Source organism: Caloenas nicobarica, chromosome 14 (assembly GCF_036013445.1).
Source record: "Caloenas nicobarica isolate bCalNic1 chromosome 14, bCalNic1.hap1, whole genome shotgun sequence".
Classification (NCBI taxonomy): domain Eukaryota; kingdom Metazoa; phylum Chordata; class Aves; order Columbiformes; family Columbidae; genus Caloenas; species Caloenas nicobarica.
In genome coordinates this window covers 1,882,521-1,905,785 of record NC_088258.1, presented here as the reverse complement: position 1 = coordinate 1,905,785, position 23,265 = coordinate 1,882,521, and the positions used below count along the sequence as shown (strand labels likewise).

Sequence of the window (23,265 nt, the reverse complement as noted above, 5' to 3'; positions counted from 1 at the left end):
CAGTAGCTGCTGGATACACAATTAACTGTGAAGAAGGGAGACTGGACCTAAAAGATGTTATTTCCTAACCCGAATTGGTGTGATTGTTGCCAGTGGTCTCCCCAGAGCACATTAACCATCCTCTCAAAAGCTGCCCGTATCCTATCACCCCACATGCTTGTCCACAACCTTCTAGTTAAGGAGCATTGGAACAACGATATGTCTTTGTATTTTCTGCCGCATAAATCGTAGAAACCCGCAGAGCTGGTGGGAGACGTCTGAGCAGCACACGGAGCTCACGGGTGTGCTGTGCCTGCTCCCTGGTTTGCTGCTGCCTTTTCTGTCCTGTCTCCTTGTTAATCTCTCTCCTGCTTAGGAGAGATTCATTATTATCAATAATTATTCACATATTGCTCCTGACACTCAGCAGCATCCCCAGCCTGGTCCTGTTTCCTTCTCTCTTAGTCTTAACCAGGTTTTTTGCTGCCGAGGTATGTGAGCGCCGTCATCCCGACTGGTGTAAGGGAGCCTTGTTTCCTGGCTAATACTCCCCCAAAAAATCATGTCCAGATCTTGCTTTATTGTGCATGCCTTCCCCGAGGGCTGGCGTGGCTTGCTTAGGGGAGACACAGCACGCGAGGAGTAAAATAATCCCGGCTGTGTACTTGGGGAGGCGAGGCGCGCGGGCAGGCTCTGCGTCTGGGCTTTGGTTGGCAGCAAGCGCTGGGCTGATCTCAAATACTGCTGACTTTTTAAAAGGCGTAATTGCGTGATTCAATCTATATGTTTGATGTTCCTAATAACCCATTAGTGCAGGATGTAAAGACGGATGCTTCTTAGGAACACGCAGAGGCAATAGAATAACGGTCCCTTTGTGTGAGCGACCAGCTTGTTAGGAAATAAGTGATGCAAACAGACGTGTACGGGGCTGATTTGCCTCCGACGTGCTCGGTGACTTGATGTCTTTGTCGTTTTGCTTGTGATTCTCCGTCACTCTGATTTCGTGAAGCCTTGAAGATGCAAAGTGTTGTTTTGTGGTTCCACAAGAGTCAAGAGGTGGGTAAGCAAAGGTGCACGCTCAGCCTGTCAGGCGCGAACCAGGGACGGTGCCCAAACTGCGGTGACGTGACAAGGGACCAGCCGGCGCTGGCAGAGAGGGGCTTTGCTCGGTGATGTTCCTCAGGGGTGATAAGGTGTTTTGACATCTGCAGCTACCTGGGGAGACATCAAAGGCACAATGCTGCGCTCTCAAAGCCTCGGCCTTCTCTCAAGCGTAGATATACATATATATCTATCTTTTTCAGCAGACAGATTTTGTTTTCCAGCTGCTCCGTTGTTGGACTTGGTGCATTTGATGGGTTTGAGCCGTTGAGGCAAACTGCAGATCTCTCTAATCACCCGATCCGCAGCAGTGGGACTCGTTGGAGGGGTAACTGTGCCTCTTGGGTTCGGTGGAGCCGCATCTCCCCTGCATCTCGTGGCTTTTCCAAGCCAAGTCACATCTGTGCTGTCTGGGCTTCGTGCTCTGGCCGGGCTGTTGCGAGGAGTTTCTGGTTTAATTACCAGGCTCTCATCATCGGCTGCACTGGCCGAGGCCATGGGCTTTACCTCTGAGATGGGCAAGTTTCTGTTTAGCCTTTTTTTTTTGGTGACAAGCAGCAGCATCACTGACGAGCTCTCCTTTGTCGGAAAATATGATTTGTGGCTAATACTGCATTCAGCAAATGTTAGTCCCATTCTTTTTTTGCAAAAGACTTGAAAGCAGATGACAACTTGGCCGAGTTCATATATTCTGTGTAGTTACCTGCTGCGGGTGAAAACCATGTGCTGGGGAATCCAAATACCTGCGCGGCTTGTGCTGGGGCAGAGGGGAGCAGCTGTGAGCTGATGAGTCGCCAACACCGTGTTGCTGAAATGTCATAGTAGCTCTTTGCATCCTGAAGGTCGTTAGTGATTGCATATGTAAACCGTAAAATATAGTTTCTGTTTCTTCATTAGTTGTCTGCAAAAATGTTGCGTGCGTACTCGCTCAGAAATGTGAGAATTTGATTCTCGTCAACACCTGTGTGCGTAACTATAGTAACGCTGATAAAAGTTAGTAACAGAAAAAAACACGTGTGAAGGGATAGGAGTAGGGGAACGTGATTTAACTGGATTTTGGGAAGAACTCTGGACCAGGTTGGTCCTTGGAGCCCCTGCAGGCAGCGCTGGGTGTCCGGGCACTCCCCGGTGGGAGCGCAGAAGGTGATGCTGGTGACCGTAGACATGACTCTGATTTCCTCACTGATGATACCCAAGGGCTGCCTCTGCTTGTTACATGCAGCTCCTCTGATCTCACACCAGAGGGGTTTTGACAAGAGGCAGTTAAATGTGGGGCTGTTTCCTCCTACCGGCACATCTTTCTGTCCATAAAGCAGATATTACCAGGGTGGGTAACGAGTTCAGCTCTATCTCTACTATTGCCTCTCCCAGCTGGAGCTGCTGAAATTTGGTGGTAGCAATGGGACAGGTCAAAGACTCAGCAGGTCAAAAAGCAAAGCAAGCGGCGAGTCCCCTGTAAAAACCACCCCACTGCTGGGGATGGAAAATATGGCCTGGGGACTGGGATGGGGAAACGGGTCATGGATGGAGCCAGGGCAGAGACCGGGCTGAGCGCAGGCAGAGCAGGAGCGAGGAGCTGGGCACCCGGTGCTCACCAGAGATGCCGCGTTGTTCCCAGCGAGGTGCCGGGACCCCTTCCCGCTCGGGCGGGTTTGTGGAGCCCGGTGCTGCCAAAATCCCGCACAGCCAGGTTCGAGCTGCCCAGCGCCGTGCCAAGATCTGTCCTCGCACCATTACATCTTTGGCTTAACCGGGAGAGCATTAAACAGCGGGCGGCTTGGAGCGGAGGAGACACGGGCGGTTTTTACGGGGGTGCGCGTTAGCCTTGGCACGTGCGCTGTCTCTCCCGCTCCATGTTGTTTGAGGTTTGGAGATATTTGAAGTATGCGTGTAGGTTTTTAACAGGCGTGTATCGGCCGTGCAGGGCCTGGCTCGCTGCAGCAGCCGCGCAGCTGGTACTTGGGGGGGCCGGTGCGAAAAGCAGCGTGGAAATGTCATTATCCGTTTGCGACTGGTGTTCCTCCTGCAAAACGTGGGGCGCGCAAAATGCCTTTAGGTCAGGTTGGACTTGAGGCCAACGAGAAGCAAGAGCGGAGCAAATGCAAGTGTTTGCTGCTTGGCCACGATGCTGTCGGGTGTCAGTGGTCCCTCCATAAGTGCCCAGCAGCGATGGGCTTAAATTTATATGGCTTTTTTTCGTCTCCGCTGTCTCCTGTGCCTCTTCCCTCCCCTCCTTTCTTTCTGTGGGACATGAACGGGGATCCCGGCAGTTCCCCGTGTCACAGCCGAGGGCTGGCGGTTGCGGTGCTGGTGACACGGATCCCATCCCAACAAGGGACGTGTCCATGGGAGTATCTGTCAGAAATGGTGACCGAGGAGGTGAAACACCTCAAGATTCCCACTCTCTTGTTCCTACAAGCCTCCCGTGTCCCCGTTTCATGGCAATATAGACGTATATGCAGGTGAGACTGGACACATGCTACACAGCTTGTTTGGGCTGTTAATGGCCAAGTGGTCATTTCTCAAGGGTTTCCAATGAACATTTTATTTTGCATCAGGATGGGTTTGCAATGCTCTGTTAGGCAGCTCTGCTGAGGTGTGTACGTTAGCGGGGAGAGTCAAAGGACTCGGTTGGTGACGTTTGCCAGCTTGGTGTGGTGTTCTGTACAAACAATTATCACTATTGGAGATGTAACAGGGAGGTGGGGGGAAATGAAGCATCAGGGCTGTAACAGCCCATTGAGAAACTGGAAGTAAATAGGGAATTAGAGTGGAGCTGTGCCTTGCAAAGGATCGCAGACATATGGAACAAGTTACCAGGGAAGGTGGCTGGAGCAGAGAGTATAAGTGAGTCTGAGACATCTTGATTAGTTTCTGGAGGAAAGGATTGAAGAGTGTAGTGAAAAAGCAGGGAAACAGGATTTAAAGCACATTACCACTTTAATTTAAAAGTGCCCAAAGCAAGGAAATTCAGATTTAAAGCTGCCAATCTGTCAGTGGCTGCTGCAGGTGTCGGGCTCTGTGTGCAGATGGGTCCGTGCCCCGCGGGCTCTGGGCAGCTTAAGCCAAAGCCTCCTGCTTGCCCCAAGAACCAGACCCTTTAATATGTGTGTTATATACAAATATTTATAATATGCATGTCTTTTTATATAATAATATTATAGTAATCTGCTATATGTGCCGTGTTCTTGATGTCTTCCTTGTGCGATGCCCGTAAGACCATTGCAGGGGCTGCTCCTGCTCGCCGGGCTGGTGCCGCACCAGGAGCCGGAGCGCCCCAGGGAAAGTCGTGGGGGTTGTTTTTTTTTTTTTTCTAATTTCCTCCCCTTTATCTTCATGTTTTGGGGAGCCGTTCCCAGGAGTCGCTCCCCCTGCTCCTCCCTACGCCGGGCACGTCGTGCAGAAGGTCCCGAGGGGCGCAGGAGGAATTTTGGGAAACCCAAGCGCATCTTTTCAAATTTGTGACTTGGTGGTCCCTCCCCTCAGTTTACTTTTTGTAAACAAAATTTCTATTTATTTTCTTTTTTGCACTTTCTGGATTTCCCTTTCTGAATATAACTACAGACCGACCCCCCCAAGTGCCAGCTCTGCCTCTCTGAGCTGTTCGAATTCATCCTCGGAAGAAGCTGCTGCGGAACAGGAGTCCTGGAGCATTTTTTGGCAGGGACTTAGAAAATAATTTAAATCCTCTAGTTTTTCAAGTCTGCACAAAAGATATGTTTCCCCTTTTCCAGAGAGGGAAAAAAAAGTATGATTTAAAGTGGTAGTCTTGGGAAAGACTACTGCAAACAATTTATAATAATTAGCAATGAATTCTTCTGCTAAATTCTCGTATTTGTTTCCTAGTAAATATTGGCCATCTTTCACACAGAGGTGTGTTTTCGTAGAGAAAAGACCAATTATTTCCAGATCAAATACCTAATGATGTAGGAATAATATATTTTTTTTTTTTTTTACAATTAGGAAAAATGTTTCTTTTGACCAACAGCAGCAAATTATTTTAGAAACTGGTGGTTCATGTTAAACTCTTCGTTTTTCTTGTCTTGTTTTTTGCTTGGATTCTGTTAAAAGTGTCATAACGTGGGTGGCATTTTAAAGGTTACTGGAAAGGGTGGGGATGTGATTAGCTAATAAGGGAGATGAACTTTCTGGCAAAAATAATGAAGACTTTGAAGCAAACAGAATCTGGATGCCTGTAGTAAAATTGCATTAGATGTAATGAAATAAAAGTCAGTATTTAGGCTATCTCTGTAAATATAAAAAAAGAAGAGAAGAATCAAACGGATGTAGTTGTCATTTCAGTGACAAGCATGCCCTGATCCTGGGCATTATGGCTCTGAAATTGAGAATAATTATTCTAATTTGTTTTATTACATTAGCGTGGGTAGGAGGGAAGAAAGGGCGCTTTCTTTTATGGCTTTCTCATTATTCATCGGCGAGCGCGGCGGGGCCAGGGCTCCCGGCTCCCGCGCCGGGGCTTCATGGGAATTTTTGGAAAATGATGTCTGCAATGTTCTGACCTTTGCCGTCCCAGCTGCAGCCTCCTCCTCTCTGCAGGGATCCCACACTTGACTCCTTAGCAACCTCCTTTGTGCCTCTGATCTCTCTCCATTTGTCTAGTAATAGCCCTTGGCAGGAAGACTTGTTGTTCCTTCGGTGGCTGTAAAAGGCCGGGAGCCGCTAATGCCAAGTGCTTTTGCAAAATCCCTTTCACCAGCCCTTGCAGCGCCGGCTTCAAAGTCAAGCAGATGCTGGTGCGGTCGTGGTGGCTTCTCAAAGGGTCTTTCTGGTGGCTGGGGGAAAAAAAAACCAGCAACAAATAAACCAAAGTAAAAATCAACACCAGTGGCTCCTCTTTCAGAAAAGCCTTTTCCCACCCGGTGAGGTGCTTTGCAGTTGCGTTCTGTGGTGACTCCGGTTTAGCTCTTGGGCTGGACCAACCTGCGCTGGTTGCAGCAGAGTCTGGACGTTGACCTGTTCTGCAGGTGGGACCTGTCCTGTGGGCTCACGGCCCTGGGGACACCTGAACCCCCTCCCTGCCTGTGCAGGAGGTTACCAGGCGGACGGGGATTGTTCACCTGAAGGTTGGTTGTTCCACAGAATCATGGAATCCCAGGTTGGAAGGGACCTCAGGGATCATCTGGTCCAACCTTTCTTGGCACAAGCCCGGTCTAGACAAGCTGGCCCAGCACCTGTCCAGCTGAATCGTAACAGTGTCCGATGCTGGGGAATCCACTGCTTCCCTGGGGAGATTATTCCAATGGCTGATTGTTCTCATCAGGAACAACTTCCCTCTTGTGTCCAATCGGAATCTCCCCAGGAGTAATTTGTACCCATCACCCGTCATCTTTTCCGTGGGACTCCTCGTACGAAGGGAGCTCCAGCTGCTTTGTAGCCACCCTTGGAATACTGGAACATCTGGAGCCTGGTCCTATAACCTGCTAATGCTGGACCAGAACTGATGTTCTGCAGGTGATGGGGAAGCGCCTGGACCTGAATAGGGCTGGTGGTGGGTTCTGAACTCATGCGCGAGGTACAGAATAAAGCGTTTTAAACAGCAGAGTCATCTGAGGAGCGTAAGCTTGTCATTCTCTGGCTAAGGAAGAGGTATCATAGCCTGTTATTTCTCTCTCTTTTAATGGAAGAAGCAGGTGAGGTTTGAATTACCAGCTGTTCATGTAATGAGAGGTTTGTATGAACATCAGGGAAAGCTCTTCTGAAAACCCTTAGTTTGCTGCTGTCAGAGTTATAGGAAAAAAGTTTCCAAAAAGCCTAAAACCTGTGTCACATCTTCCCTGTGTGGCATTTTTAGGAGAAATGAATGAGATACCCCAGATCGTCCTTCCTGCACCGCGGAGCTTTGAACCCTCCAGCAGAGCCCACGTGTGGGTTTGCTTAGGCCTGGCCCAAATCCAGGCTGTGCCGCCAGCGCGGTCCGTGCCCAGCCCTGCGCCAGAGCACTCTGCAGTTGGAGATTTGGGCTCAGAAGTCAGGCAGACATTTAAAAGTATGCAAACAATCTCCACAGCCATAACGTGAGCCTCGAGGCATAAAAGGACCATAGAAAATGTATTGAATTTTCAAAAAGCCAGAGCCCTTGCTGGTCTGGGGAATTAAATATTTTTCTTGTATGAGGTATATTGGAAAAAAAATGGCATAAAACGATGTTGTGGAGCTCAGAGGCAGTTTGGTGCATCCCTAGGATTGTGTGTTGCTGCTGCAGGGTCACACCCTCGAGCATCTTTCCCCCGGTGACCGCAGCATTTGGGCATGAGATTTATTACTGAGGTTGAAATGAACGCAGAAAATTTTCGAGATTTATCCTTTCAAATGCAGAAAGCTGGAGCAGACTGGGCAGCCTGGTGTTATAACAGCAGGAAAACTCAGGTTTCTTCAGTGTTTCTGTTGTGGTCTGAAGGCGTCGTGTCCAGATTTGAGCACTTTGGGTACCAGGGTCTGGCTTTGTAAAGCTCCTTCCTCTTCCATTAATTGGGGTCTAAATTACAGCCGGTTTGTCTTTAAAACACACTGGTATGTATCTCTGGGAGCATTTCATATCATCAGAAAAAATATAAAATTTAGGATTGCCCTTCGTTGAGAGGTTTTTCTTTTTCACCCACCTCCTGTATTGTGAAGACGTGGAAAGGAGGTGTTTAAATTGACTCTAAATTTCTCGCGCTGTGCCCCGTGCCCCCGCCGGCGCTGCAGAGCCGCTGTCAATAGGGGTTTTGCAGACATAGCCTGAGTCACCAGGCTGCTTCTCGGCTTCCCGTGCTATTGGCCTGTCTGTGCCATTTTTTTCAGAATTAATTTTGGGCTGAAAAAGTCTCAAAGAGTGCTTTGTTCCCCCTTGACACTCATTCCAGGGGGAAAAAAAAAAAAAAAAAAAAAGAAAAAAAGAAAAAAAAAAAAGCCCGTGGAAAATCTGACATCTGCATTGTAGAGAAAAATCAATAGATAGGGAGGAATATAATTATCCCCCACTCCTGAAAGAATTTTTAAGATATTTTTTGTAACAGTGACTCACATCGGCTTAGAGCTTGAATGACATTTTAATTATTTAGGCTTTTTTTTCCGTCGTTTTGCGTCACCGGGGCGCAGCGGCCTGCAAGGGGAGTGGTCAGGCAGCGCGACGTGCGGGGCACGACGGGGAAGGATTTGCCGTGTCGGGGCTTCAGCTGCTTCCTTCCCCCCCCGAGTCACGTTTGCTGGCATCCAGTAAATCGGGAAACAGTTTGTCTTCACTGGAGATGGTTTCGCTTCTTACACAAAGTCTAAAATCCCTATGGAGCTGGCCACCCGTTGGCAAACTCCGTGTGTTCAACAACCTACTGCATTCGAAAGAGAATTTCTTAGTCGTAAAGAGGTGGTTTTCTGCAGGCTTAGCGAGTTTTATAAAGCAGGCTGGTCCGGTGTCTTGCTGGCTGGGTCAAGTCCTGCAGCAGGCGTGAGGATGAATGTGGGTTTTGCTAAGAATTCGCTGGAAAATACTTTTTCTTTCCTGTCATTTGCTTGTGGATCTGCTCAGGTGACTCCGTGGCCATTTTTCCTTTAACTCTGTAGTAAGCTGGCAAAGGTAGTGGTGGTGCTGGAGGCAAAATAAGGTCTTGTTCCATGTAGCTGATGTCTATCGCTGACATACACAATAAAAGTACAGTGACAAATGTTATCCGTGACACCTGCGGTTTGTCCAGGGTGTTCATCGGCTGAGTTTGGGAAATGTCCTTTATATGTGATGGACGCAGAGTAGGGCTGATGGATGGGAACTGCAAGGGACCAAACGGAGCAGGGGAGGAGGTTTCGAGCACATATTTCATTCTGGATGCTCATTCAACCCGGGGTGAACACTTTATAGCTCTCGTGCGGATGGCGGCGTAAGATTTCTGAGCGTGCGGAATGGCCTGGAGCCGCAGTCAGCTGTAAATTAATATGACAAAGATCTCGGCTTTCCCCTTCCCCAGGCCAGGATTTCTTAGGACTGGAAGGGGTTTGTGTGCGTGGTCCGGCTGCCCTGATCTCGGCCAAAATCATCAAACCCCGGGGTCTTTGTAGCCACCGTCCCATCAGTATGAATTTAATAATTCTGGTTAGGGCTGGATTCAAAGCAAGGCCACGGAGGTGAAAGGGCAATTGCTGGTTCACTTAGCCACCTGTTTCCTTCCCTGTAGCTTATATTTAATTTGTATTGCTGAATACTTTTCCCTTCTGATATGCAGGGCTTTGAAAGTCCCTTCACCCGCCCCCAGTGTGCAAACAGAGCCGGCGTTTCTGGGGTGCTTGGTTTTTTCCTGGATGTGAGAATGCATTTGCCTTTATCATTGGGAAAAGAAAATATGCTTTAAAAGCCATTTTCCTGTCCCCCCCCAACACATACCTACACTCAGTAGTTTTATCTAACAATTAGAGTGGATCATAAAAAGGGAAAAAATCAAAAATATTCTAAAAAAATCCCTATCTCCTGCCTGTTAGTCTCCAGTCCTTATGTCAAAATAAATGCAGGATTCAAGTTTTTAGCTGATGCTACCAGGAGGTGGCTGGAGGTGTGAGACCCGACAGCCACGTCTGCACGTGATTTTGGGGATGTGAGCCCTGCTCTCCAAAGTGCTGCTAAATGATGTCTTTCCTTCCCTTGTTTTCCATTTGATTCGCCCATATCCTTCACCATTTGATTCGCCCATATCCTTCACCTCTTGAACTCCGCTTAATATTTGCCCCCAAAATATTCCTTGCGAGATGTTTGTAGCTTATGTCCAAATGACAGAGGGGTCTCCCAGGTCTCCTGGAGTCCCATGGGGTTGTCCCATGGGCATGTCCTCTGGCTCCTTTTCCTTCTGGTCCCCCGCAGGACTTTGTCACATGCACAGAGAGGACAGTTTGGGTCCATCAGGGATGCGCTCGCCTCTGCTTGTCGGAGAGCAGGGGATGGGGATCTTCCCCCGTGCTTGGATCTGTGGTACGGCAGCATAATCTGCTGCAGCTGTGGAGCCCAGGCCAGTTCAATATACACGGAGAAATTTTGAAAATGGATTGGGAATTGTTAGCAGACTGAAAGAAATCCGGGGAAATGTCAAACTCCAGCAGATGTGGGGATCCCCATTTCCTCCCTTCCTCTTTGTGTCCTCCTGTGCTCACTCGGATGCAGATGCCATTCCTCAAGCTGAGTTTGCATCTTCCAGAGAACATGAGCTGACTTCCAGAAATGTCAGCAGGGTCCCAATAATGTGGGGAGAGTGTGTAGAAACAGAGCCGACCCGAGCACGGAGCAGTCGGTTTGTCTGGTGTGTCCGTACCCAGGGTGCACATCTCCATACAACAGGATTATTTAGTGAGCCCCCGTGGCTCCTTCTCCTTTCATGCTCCTCAGCAGAGATGATGCTACAGAGCATGCAGGTTTTCGTGCCCTTCATGCTCTTGTTTCTTGGTCCAACTTCATTTGAAAACTGGAAAACTCACGTGTGAGTGTGGGAGTGGAAGTGGACTCGGAGACAGCAGCGGGGTAAAGGAGATTTGAAACACCCCCTAATTATGAGAGTGGGAGTTTTCTGTGCTGAAAAACAGATTTGATATTAAAAGCTTTAAGTGACTTTCCTGTTTGAAAGCTTTGTAGTAAACAAAATGTGATTAACTCGCTTAGTGACTCATTGCAGGAAGCATTTTGATTTTCAGTGTGGTGCTTTTCTATCATATACTCGTTTTAATTATCCCTGCTGAATAATAGAGCTTGCTAACAGCTTGGGCAAGGTAGGAGGGAAGGTCATCAAGATAGCTGTCCTTTTTTAATATTCCAGCATTCTTACACAGAGCCTTCCTGAGCGTCTGTCCTGCCACTGACAGGGCTGTCGGCTGCGGCACATCCTGCGAGATGCTATCAATGTATCCTGTAATTTTAGAAAAGATTTGAGGGGCAGAGCGAGCTGCAGATGATTCGGGAGGGCGAGATGAAGCCGTGACTGCTGACAGACAGTCTGTCTTGTCCCTGGCTCCAGCCGGGCAGAGTGATGGAGAAGAGAGTGATGGCATCTGCTGGATAAACCACCAGAGAGTAAAACCGCGGAGCAGCCGCCGGTACCCACCGCTCTGCTTTCCCATCCCGCGAGTCCGATATCGCTTTGCATCCGTCGTGCTTTTGTCTGTGCCTTTCTGGACCAGCTCTGCTGGGGGGTTGCGCGGTGCTGGTGCTGGTGGGGGGTGTCCCTTTCATGATGCTGCTGAGATGCAGACCGGGGTGTTTCTAGGTCTGAGCTCCATCTCGGCCGTGCATGGAGCCCCCCCAGCCGTCCCCATTGTAACCTGCGTAAGACAACATCATGTGTGAGGTTCGAAGGTGCCTCTCCTGCTGCAAATGTAAAGAAGCTTCAGGATGCTCCTGGTGTAGCCAGCAATGGGTCCTTACAGAAACTCCCTGTATTTTTCTACTAAGGGAGTCAGGAACGTTATAATTAGGGGCAATGTCAGAGGTAGGCAAATACCCCCTAATTGTATGCAGATGATAGAGCTGGTTCAGCCTTTTGACCAGTGGAGCTTTCCTCAATTTGGGATATTGTGATGGTAATCAGGGACCTTTCCCCACACATCAAAGCTGACCCGCATACCTTGGGGCTGGCACGGCTTGATTGCAGCAGGCTCATCCCTGCCCAGGTGTCTTTCCTGCTCTGGACGACTGATTCCTTTCTACTCTTCATCACCGAGGCAAAGAAATTTAATCCCAATATTATTGCCAGGCCTGGAGTGGACCCACTGATTTGGAAATTTCACCCTCTTGTTGCCCTGAAATATCAATGCACAGCAAGCTCCGATACCTGCTTATTTCATCGCCAACCTCTAACCTAAGGTGGGGCAGACCTGTCATTAGCGCATTCATCTGTGTTTAGATCTGTCAGCTTCCTTCCCCTTCTCCTCTTTTGTTTCTCTAATTACTTTGATTGCATCTCTATCCAGCTCAGGGGTCCCCATCCCAGCCTGTGTCACTATTTCCTTTTCTATGGGCAGCAGAGGCGGCTTTATGAGAGGGAGACACGGTTGTGATTAGGTCTGCAGGGACCTTTTTGGTGTGTTTTAAGATGTCCCAGTGGCAGAGCCTCATTTTTCCTGTTGCTTCTCGATGCTCTGCACCTCCCTGCCTCGTACCCAGTGATGCTGGAAGCTGATACTGGGAGCCCTGGGTTGCTCGTAGCTGCCCTGCAAAGGCTCAGGTGTAGGTAAAGCATCTTCCAGCACCCTTAAAGCGACACGTCATATTCCACAAACACTTTGCGTCATATTTTCCGTAAACAGGCAGTGGAAGGAGTCATGTTGGAGCTCTCATTGCGTTATGATCCCTCGGGGACAGGGCCTGGGCTCCAGATGTGCCATGGGGGGTCATTCCAGCTGTTACAGGCTCTCCCTGTAGTTTAACCAGACTATTTGGCACCCTGAGATAATACCTTGACATACAAGGTAAAGTAAAATAGAGTATTTGTAACAGTCATTTTTGTCTTTTTTATTTTTCCCCAGGGTCTGATCAAAATTCGAGGAGATCGCTGCTGGAGAGAGTTAACGTGCATGGATTATCACTATGAGGTGAGCGACCTGCACATTAAAACTGGTTTCTCTTGTCTATTTTACTTCGGTAGAAAGTTTTCCCTAACCTTTCCTCTTCTGCCGGGCAGCTCTCCATGTTTTCTTTCTTTATTGTTGCCTTCCATCTGGCAACACAGTCAGTGTCCATGGGCCAGCTCAGTGATGTGATTTTTTTTCCCAAGCCTGATTTCTCTTTTTCCCTCCCCTCCCCAGCACTGACCGATTCAGGAGCAAACCTGAGACCTCCCTCTATAAAAAGTGACAGGAGAGGAGCACAAAGGACTTTTCCGTGGCATTGTGCTGAATGCTTTCTGTTTATGCTCCCAAAATGCAGACGTTTGTAGACAAACAGAGTGTCTCAGTGCTCACCAAGATGCCGAGCGTTAATCGTTAGCAATTCAGAATTACATGGTTTTATCTTTTTGACATCTGTATCAGTGATTACATTGCATCCTGATTATAAACTGTGGTTTGTATTCTGGCTCGGAGAGTTGTCTCCTCGTTGATTCCAGAGAGAGGGAGCTCAGCTTCCCCTCTCTTTTTACCTGTATTTTTGCGTTTGCAATTTGTATGAAGAGCGTTAAAGAAGACATTGCTGCGTACAGCAGTGTTCCACTGGGCAAGCAGCTCTGCTTTAACAAAGGAAACAGTACTGAAGCAATATTGCCGTCGCCAGACTAACATCGGTGCCACTGAAACGGGCACGCTATGGTATAACACCTCTGATTGATAATCCACGTGTGTCTAACGAGCGGGTGCGTGTGTCGCACCCATTGGCAGGAGGCTGCGAAGGCTCAGCCTGGTGCTGTGTTTGTACCGGGTTGGTAGGACCTGGGCACCTCTGTGCCGCCGTCACACGGTTATTTTCAGCCGGTCGGTCCCTGGAGATGCTCCTTTGGGGTGGTGTTCTCAGCAGACCTTCCTCACGTCTGGAAACTGTTTCCCATTCCAGTTAAAGCTGGCGGAGCGTGACTTCTCTGACCTGCCCAACGTGTTCCACGGCGTCTCCTGTGAATTACGTTTCACGGGGTAGGCACACTGGCAGTGGAAATGGGGACATTTCTTTAGGACCTCTGTCTTTCCACTCTTGTGTGAGGAGAATTGTGTGCCAGGGACTGTGTTCCCAGTCCTGTTACAGGATTGGGATCCCTCTCTCCAAAACAGGAAAAAGAAGCCTTTATTTTTTGCTCCTGTGACTGAGTTAACTGGTTGTACATTTTGAAATGGAATTTTGCAGGTGCAGAAGGCCATATCTGCCTCTTCAAGTCTCATGCTCCTTTATTTTCTCATCATTTACTTTTAAGGGGGTTTCACACACCGAATGCACGGCTGACCTTTGGCGAAGGCTGACGCCCAGTCAGCTCATCTGTGTCCCGCTGCATTCTGAGTAAAACTTTGGATGCAAAGTCCCTTCAGTGCTGTCATTCTTAACGCGGAACACAAAGGCAGCTGCGGTAAACTGTCCGTCATTTTTTGCCTGGAAGCGCGAGGGCTCTGCTCCATGTACCAGGCACCTGGCAATGGGCAGAGAGAAACCAGCTCAAAACCGCCCCCCCAGAGCCCCCGGCCGGCTCCACGGTGACCCCAGCCCGCCACAGCCAGCCTGCGTCATCCCAAAGACTCCTAATCAAAACCAGGATCAGTTCTGTAGCCCAGAAAGCTAATTAAGTCCATTCCCATCATATCCATAACGCGGGATCCCCAGCCTGTGCAAGTAATTGGGAACAGGGGCAGGGAGCGGATCGCGTTATCAATATCAATTATTTTAATCCTCACAAAAGAAGCTGCAATAAAAGGGAAATGAAAGAGGCCAAACTTTGTCTGCCAGCGGTAACAAAGGACTGCGGTTCACCTGCTGATCTCAACCAGAGGGAGGAAGAAAAGGGTGAAGCTGAAGATACCTCTGTGGGAGAGGGAGGGAGCTGGGAATCTGCTCGTAATTAGGACGATAAAACTGGGTATTGGACCTGCTTGTAAGTGGACCTGGGCCAAACGTAGTCTGCTGTGATGTATGTTGGCCACCCCAGCTCTCCTGTTCCAGTCCTGAGCTGCAGTCCAAAATCTACATGGGCTTCTCTGCCAAGAGAATTAATGGAAACACATGGGCTCCATCTCTCACGTGGGGAGCGCGCCCTGCACTATTTATTTGTAGTAGAACCAGCAGCTATGCTCGTGGAAAATAACATTTCCACTTTTGTCAGGAATCGTGTATAAAATAGTAAAATGTTGTTATGGCTCGGGTAATTAAATGGAGCATATTTTTCCTCCGTCTTTCCTTTCTAATGTGCAGAGCCTTAATCCGAGCCTTTATGGAGATCTGCTCCTCGACTGAGGACTCTCTGTTTAGAGGGCTTACGATCTGTGACGCCGTGTAATTTGGAGAGGGAGACGGCAGAACGCACGGTTTATATGGGAAAGGTATTTTCCTACCAGCCTAACGCTTCTCTGATCCCTGAGGAGTCGGTGGGCTCCAGTAAGTGTGGAAGAGAAAGGCAGATGCTGATGGAGATGAGAAGACTTTGCCACAGCCTGGCGCATGGAAACCACCAGCAGGCTGGGATGAGGGTAGAAACACTTGGCAGATTAATCCTTGCTCTGGAACTCTAACCCTGGCTTGGCAAGACACCGTGAACAGGGTGTTTAACCTCCTTCTGCATTAGTTTCCGTGCCCAAGGCTCCGAGGTAGGTGCGCACGTTTGCACCCCGGTTTGCACAACTTGGTGCAGTGGTGTCCGTGTTGGCATGTGGATATGGGGGTGACTGGCAGATGAAGTCCTGGGGTCTGATGTGCCATGGGCTTCATTTATCAATTGTTGGGTTTGCCATCGTTTCAGATGGCTTTTTCCCCTGTAAGTCCCAGTAAAAGGGCGGCATTTGTTCAGCAGGACCTGTTCTGATGCGGTTAATGCGGAGAGAAGCTGCTTCTGCAGTTTAGGTCTGTTTGTTATCGTGATTATTAAGCATTTATCTACTGTGTACACAATGGTTTACAAATACGCGAGTAGCGGTTTGCAGGCTGGAGCTCGATTTCTGCTTGCACTGGAGCTCACGGCTCAGATCCCACGGCGTTCGGCGGCAGCAGCCGAGCAGCCTCGGTTCGCTGCTTGTGCGAGCGGGGAGATGCGGCAGTGTCCCCCGGCCCTGCCTGCATCCTTTGTCCCCTGCAGAGTCCCTCAGCTCCCTCCCATACCCAGGCTCCCACATGCACCAGGGAAAATGTCAGCTGTGGAAGGTTTTCTGCCACTCGAGGCCGTTTCTGGAGCTTGCACGGTTTGTAGGACGCTGCCCGGGCATGGGCTGGAGCAGCTTTCTACCCGCTCTTGGTGGGTACCAGGACTGCGACCCACGCAAGGGATCGGGGAGCACCAACCTGCTCCCCAGGAGCCTCTCACCACCCCACCCCGTGCCAAGCTTTATCTGGCTCAGGCTTTGCTAATTCTGGGTGCGTGGCTTAGCTGGCACAAGCACAATGTCTTAACGTGCTCCAAATGGAGAAAATCCTCTTGTGCAAGACCCGTGTTTTAAAATCTCCCCACCAAACCTGCGGCTCTCCGCCCCTCGCGCTTGCGCTGCGGAGCACCTTGCGCCCATATGTCTTGGCGCGGGCCGGGTTGGAGTGGCACAAGCAGGAGATGAGCGTTTGTGACCCACCCAAACGGAGCCCGTGGGTTTGGATGCTGGCGGTGGTCTTGGCAGAGCAGCGAAGCAGATGATCTCAGGGGTTTAGAAACTGCAGAGCTCCACGCGGTCACATCTATCGCACCTCCCCGTACCCCAGTGCAGACGTACTCCCTGTGGGTCGCGATCCAGCCATGCGTTTTCATAGCGGCTGCCAAAGTATTGTTGCTTTTTAATTACGGGCAGATATCCTGTAAAATTCAGCCACCAACTGGTAGGAACAGCTGCCGAAGCAGCTGCTGGGGCGGGTGGGCGGAGGGGAGCGCCCCGGGCGCCCTGCTCCTCCGTCAGCTTTGCACCGAAACCACGTGGGAGCGGTTTTAAGATAATTTCAGGTTATTTTGAAAAGCTTTAACCATGCTGATGGCGTTACGTTGGTTTCAAGAGCTCATCAGTTGGTGATGGAGGGGTACAACTGGTGCCATGATCAGAATGTAGGAACAGTTTTCGGTGCTCCAAACTATTGTTATCATTGTGGCAACCAGGCTGCAATTATGGAACTTGATAATACTCTGAAATACTCCTTTTTGCACTTCGATCCAGCACTACATAGAGGTGAACCGCGTGTTACTCGTCGCACCCCAGACTACTTCTTGTAAAGAGATTTTAGACCTGTACAGTATTGCCATGAGCCATATGTTGACCTAAAAAAAATGGGAAGAGCAACAGTAACTCCAGAGTGTCAGAAAATATTTAACGTTCAAACTCATTTTCACATGGACCAAAAGACGTGCCGTATTCGAATACAAAGCCTCTTGTCATCAACAACTGTGACCACTCTAGAATGAACCAGTTCATCGTGTGCTGAAGCAACATTATTGGTCAAGAAACCAGTTTCTGGCATAGCGCTATTTCCAGTCACTTTTGCTTTCTCTGAGAGACTGCAAATAATAAGATGTAGACACGAACACCTCGTGAATACATTTAACTTTCCATTTAGCTATAGCTTTACGCAGCATGACTGTAGATACGGGTAGCAGCAAACAATCATTGAAGCCTAAAGAACATTTTAAAAATAAGTACCAAAGCCTCATATTTATTCTGAAACTGTTTTATTTTCAGGGAATACTGTTTAATTGTCTTGATTTTTTTTTTTTTTAATATCCTGCAATTTCATATTTTTAAGATAACTTTAAAAGCGATGTTTTGAAGGGAATGCTATTTATCCAAGAGTTTCTTGGTGATTTGCATCCTTTGCTGCAGAAAGCTGGGCTAGGATGGCAAACTTAGTACTGAGACAAAGATGAGGCAGAGGGATAAAGGGAAAGGAAAACAAAAACCTGCTCCTGAAGCAAGAAAATCTTTGTAAGCATTGAAAATAAGACCCAGGATTTGCTTCCCTGCTGTGGAGTTATCTGTAGGTGCTCAGGATGGGTCGGTTGCCACCGAGCAGGGATGTCTGAAGGGCTTTGCTGAACCAGCCTTAACTCAATAACCGAGGCCCGTTTTAGTTGGCGCTGCTGAGAACAGCTTTGTTCTGTACGTAAGATGCTGCGCAGCCACGAAGGTCACTTCTTGTGATCCGTACAAATTGTCACTAATCATTCTGTAACCGTTCTTCTCAAATAGAGTCTGTCAATCAGGGCTTCCCGGAGAAGCGCTCCCGAGCAAAATGTCTTTTGTACTTAATTAGGGGCTTGCTGACTGATAGCGGTGCTGATAAGATGAAGAGGAAGCTCCAGCTGCTCTTTAACTGCCTCTTGGTTTCTTTTCTCCCTTCTCTTCACTGTATTACGCCTTGTTAGGCTTTTCATCGAGCTTTTTCCAACCTATTATGAAACAAAAAGTAAATTATGTCTAGCAATTCATTTTGATAAATCAGGAAATGATCTGCTTGCGCGATCCCTAATGTCTCAGGATGGGCGTGATTCCAACAGTTTGCATTGCTGGAAGCAAAAATGTTCCCGACAGGGAAGCAGGGGCTTGGATCTCGCACTCAGAACGTATGTTTTAAAGTTGCGAATTAATATGAGGGAAACGGTGCTGAATTAAACAGAAAACAAGAATATTTAGAAGAAGTAACAACGCAAAGCATTTTGGAGATCTTTTTAATAACATTATAAAATATTTGTGTTGCATCCTAAGTTTACAATCATTGGCCCTTTACAGAATTTTCTCCATTCTGAAGGCAATAAAGGCGAACCCGGGATTGATGGTCGCAATAATGAATTATTACGGCCAACAAAATGTGTTCCCTGGAGAAGTCCCCGGCCTGGCTATGGCGGGCTTTCCAAAACTGATGTGTTCTGGGGGAAGAAGCGCAGATCTTCCCGACAAGAGCCACCAACGGGAACCCGAAGCAGCCACCTGGGTGTTCGTGGCACAGCGCGGCTGAGGTGGTTCGTTGGCACATTCCCCCTTGCTGGTGCAAAAGGGTCTGGTTTTATTTCATCGAACGCAGAATAATTTGTGTGTCTGCTCCTTCCTTCGTGCAGACGTGACCTCGCGCGGTTTTGCCGATGGATTTTGCTGGTTCCCCGTGGGACGGGAGGTCGCAGTAGTTGAGTTGCCAAAGCCAAAGCTGCTCCTGAGTCCCGGCACGTGTGTTATCAGGTGAGGCGGGACAAGACGCAGCCTTGACGTGGGGAAATCGGGCAGGTTTTTGCAAAAGCATTTGAAAAGATCGAGGAAGCCCAGCAGTGTGGGCTCGCAGGGCTCGGGCTGAGCTCAGCGCTGCCGGAGACGTGGCCGTGAGCCCAGGGCGGCCGCTGCCCCCGGCATCTCGGGGGCTTTCAAGAAGTGGACGTGCCGTGGGCTTCTGGGGCTGCTCACAGCCCGTCCTCACTTGGAACAGTAACATTTCTACCCTGGAAGACGTGTTTCTGTGAAAATACGAGTCAAGTGGGTTGTGGTCCATCTCTGTCCGCGTTGGAATCTAAAACCGCTGTCGATGAGTCCTGTGTAAGGAGAGCAGGGAGGAGACGCGGTTCTGCCCGTGGTGAATTAGAAATGCAGCTTGTTTTCATCTCCTGTTGCAAAAGCAAACTGTTCTTTGAGTTAAGGTGGCTGATACCGAAAGGAAGAGCATGCTTCTGCTCAGCTTTTTAAAGTTTTTTTAAATTTCCATTTGGTCATAAGTTTTGAAAAAATGACCTTTTCAGAGGCATAATTGGAAAAACAGTTGTTCTCGTTCACATGTATGGGAGGGCTGCTTAGTGTGGGTTTGAAGCTGAGGATTAGGTGCTTTCTTCTGGTTTTTGGTGATTTGCATGATGTCAGTGCCAGGACTGGAAGAAAGGCCAATTCCTGACCTTGTCTGTGATCAATTAACAGGATCCATCACAAGGTAAGTGCATGAAGCAATAATATTGGCAGATAAATGTCAACACGACATCAAAAGCTTATTACGCTGTATCTGGATTCTGTATCAGGCTGCTGTGAGAAGATCCCTATCCGAGGCAGGTTTTCAGATGAATCCCGCTTGCTCTGTGTTGGATGCAAGATATCTTTGAATGCAGCTTGGTAGAAATGTTGGGAATTCCCAGTTTTGGGCCGGGCTCTGTTGTTCTAATAATAGTTAAATGTGCACATCACTTGGAAAGAGAGGGAACAAATGGTTTTAAAGGCAGAATTTGTGCTTAGCTCGGGAAGATGGGTGTCGCTGGGTTTGCACTTTAGAAGACGTAATGATAAATATCAACATTTTTGCCCAGTCGTGCAGCTTTTTAAAAAGCAAAAGGGAGTGCAGGTATTCCACAGTCAGAGGATGCTCCGGAGGAACGAAGGTAACTAATAATGCTGGACCTTAAGCAGAACGAAAGCAGATTTCTCCTACCTGCAGGGACGTGGTAGGTGATATTTTATTTCTATGCGCTCGTGAGACCGTAGCTTTACTGTCAGCCGGGGTTTGGTCCAGATCTCTGGCTTCTATTACCCCAAACAGCAAAACCGACAGACGAATGGTGAAATCCCAACCGCCTCCAAGTCAGCTTTGGTTCAGCTGTATCACCTTCGTCGGGACCACGGTCCCAGCAGCAAGTTTGGGAGCAGGGGGAAGGAGCGTCCGGTCAGAGAACTGTCGAAATAAAAGGTAGAGCTGCAAATCAGCGTCAGCAAGCAGAGCAGCATCTTTGGCCCAGGCTCAGGAAACCACATAATGCTGAAGTAAATTGGACGTAAGCAGGTGCTGAGAGAGAAACTTTCAAAAGAGGTTTAAAAGGAAACCAGTGTCAGGAATTGGAGGGATGGGATAAGCACGTGGTAAGTGATCCCTCCCAGACACGGGCAGCAGAGAACTCGGGATTTTATTTATCTCTTTGCTGCAGTTCAAGAGCTGCTTTTTTCTTTTTCTTCACCAAAAGTAACTGTATTAAAACAAAAAAAAAAAAATAAAGTGAGCAGCCTGTGTGATTCTCACTTCAGTATAAGCCAAGCAGGTTGGCGGCACCTGCCACTTGGGTCACCCACCGCTTGCCCCAGCTTTCCCCTGATTTCCAGCAATATTAAAACAAAATAAGATAAACTAGCAAAAGTTTAGTGGAAATGCCCCCCGGGGAACTTGCTGTTGTGAGCCTTTTGAGGTTTTTGAAGCGTAGGAAGACATTATCCCTCCCCGCTGCCGGGATCAGCAGCAGAACTGTCAGTCACACGCTATAAATGCATTGGGAATATGCCAATACCGTTTTCAGCAGTAATACAATTCCTCTTCCTGGATTCTTTTTCTGTTTTTCTTAAGGATTTGTTTTAAGCCTGGTGAAAGCTTCCTGTACAACTATTGGATTTCATCTCTTCGTTACACTCTCCCACTGTTTCAAACTCGTTTACAGACCACCCAGGACCCTCATCACTTGCCTTGAATATTCTCTTTTCTCTTCCTCCTCCCTCCACCCGTTTGGTCTTTTTCAATCCTAATCAGATTAATCCTTCCGAGCCACTTAATCAGCTCTGGGGGCTCTGCCCCCGAAGGTGGTTTTTATCTGCGGGCAGATTCTGCGGCTGACACGGGAAGGACGGAGCCCACGGAGCCCACGGAGCCCATCGCTCCCTCTGCCTGCGGGGGCTGTGGGGAATAATCCACCGCCCACGAAACCCTCAGGGCCCAGGAGGTTTGTCAGCTTCGCAGATAACAGAGGCAACGCTCCGGTAATTATTTAAATTGTGGATTTATGAGCCAGTTAATGGCGTGCTTTAAGAAATCCGCAAAGAGAAGGAAGATGACAAATTTCGGTGCTATCTGGAAGACAAAAACGAGAGGGGAAAATGGCAGAAGGAACTTGAAGAGCCTTCCAGTCTTTCCAAGTAACGTGTCTGTTCTCTCTCTTGCTCAGCTGGCCTCCCTGGTATGGTGTCAGCAGCTCCTCTGTCCATACCACAGCATCCTGGTCCTCCAGGCTCCAGAGCCGGGTCCTCCAGGCAGGACCGGCACCCTCAGCTGCGATGGGGCCACCTCGACACCCAGCCTGGGACTCGCTCACCCGAGCGTTCCTACCTCTGCGTGCTCCGAATGGTCAAAACTGGTCTCCGTAGCAAGAATTATACTAGTTTTTTATCATCCTTTGTGGCATGCGTGGACATTCAATACTGTCTTCTCTGGTGTCCAGCCGCAGTCTTGCAGCGGTTGGTCTTCTCATCCATTCCCACCTTCCCCAGTGCTTGCAGGGGATTAACCGTCATTTCGGTTCCCTTGCTTTGGAGACTTCTGGGATGATGCAAACTGCTGGTATCTGCCAAAATGCAGTGCTTTTCTTTTTCCAAAAGGTTTGCTCTCAACAGTCCAGGAGTCTTAAGTGAAACTGAAACTTGAAAGCTGTGATTTCACGTAGTATCAGCTGCAAAATGGTGTGTGCGGAGCTCCAACGTACAATTACATTAGCCAAAAAACAGCCTACATCCTAGCCACGTGCTGTTCCAGGGAAAGCAAAATAACCGTGTGCCTTTAATTGCAGATAAAGGTTTAAACAAATAGGGCGTTGGTTTACAAACCGGTGCTTTCTTCTTTGGAGATCAGGTTACATTTTCATCAGATTATGAAAACGTGCTACAGTTCCATCTCTTTCTTTGACTATTAAATGTGTTAAATTCTTCAATGAATTTTCACATAGTAGAGAAGTCTGTCCTAACTTAATAAGTGAAATATGGAATTTGTCGCCTACAAAACAGCACACACGCAATGAAGTTGTGCTGAAGAAGCTGCGTTCCCAGCGGTGGGTGTGTTTGTGCGTCTCTCCTCCTCTGGTCTCTCACTAGGATTTTCTTACAGGAATAACCATAAGGAGCTATTCCAGTTCTCAGGTTAACACTATATTAATTATTTCATGCACCAGGAGTTTTAAGTTCAGCTTGAAGTTTTGTTTCCGCAGAGATGTTGGTCTGTCCTGGAGAAAGACCAACCATTGGCAGAATTCCATAAATAGCAGAACCCTTCCATTTGATGGTAAAGGTCTGAATTATTTGCATATCTTCTATTTGCATTTAATTTGTGCTGTTTCCATGCAATTCTTTGTGTTTTCAAACTTTCCGTGTTTAACATACGCTTAATTTGATTTGCAGCACACAGGTAATGTCACTTCAGTAATCAGGGGCTGATGGCCCCATACAATTCCCATACACGTTTCTCTCCCTACCGTAGATCAGGAAGAATTCCACTTATTTCTCCAATGCATGTTTTTTTTTTTCTGTCTTGTAACTATTCCAGTGCTCACAGCAAGCCCTTGTAACTCTGTAGGAGGAGGAATATGGCACTGGGATGGTGCAGGAATGAGTTAATAGTAAGTCTCTGCTGTGGTGTTTTCCTCCAAAGTCGTGTGCGCCAAACTGACCTTTAATCTTGGAATATAAATCACTTTCCAGTCCTATTATTTGTAAAATCCTACAGGCTTGCAAATGCACAAAAGAAGCCTTTGTCTCTTATTAATTTAATTTATAGGTTAAAGTTTCAAATCAGTGGCAAGCAAAAGCTGATTTACTCTTCGCTTCAGGAATTGCTGTTCTGGAAAGCACGGCATTTGC

General features: G+C 48.2%; 1 protein-coding gene across 2 annotated transcripts in view; it reads left to right on the top strand.

The window, feature by feature from the left end:
* Positions 1-23,265, top strand: part of LMF1 (lipase maturation factor 1) — a 181,030-nt gene that overhangs the window by 57,808 nt on the left and 99,957 nt on the right. For both annotated transcript variants that reach the window (XM_065644838.1, XM_065644836.1), the window contains one exon: positions 12,574-12,639. In XM_065644838.1, the coding sequence (XP_065500910.1) occupies positions 12,574-12,639 (66 nt within the window). The remainder of the gene's footprint in view (positions 1-12,573; positions 12,640-23,265) is intronic.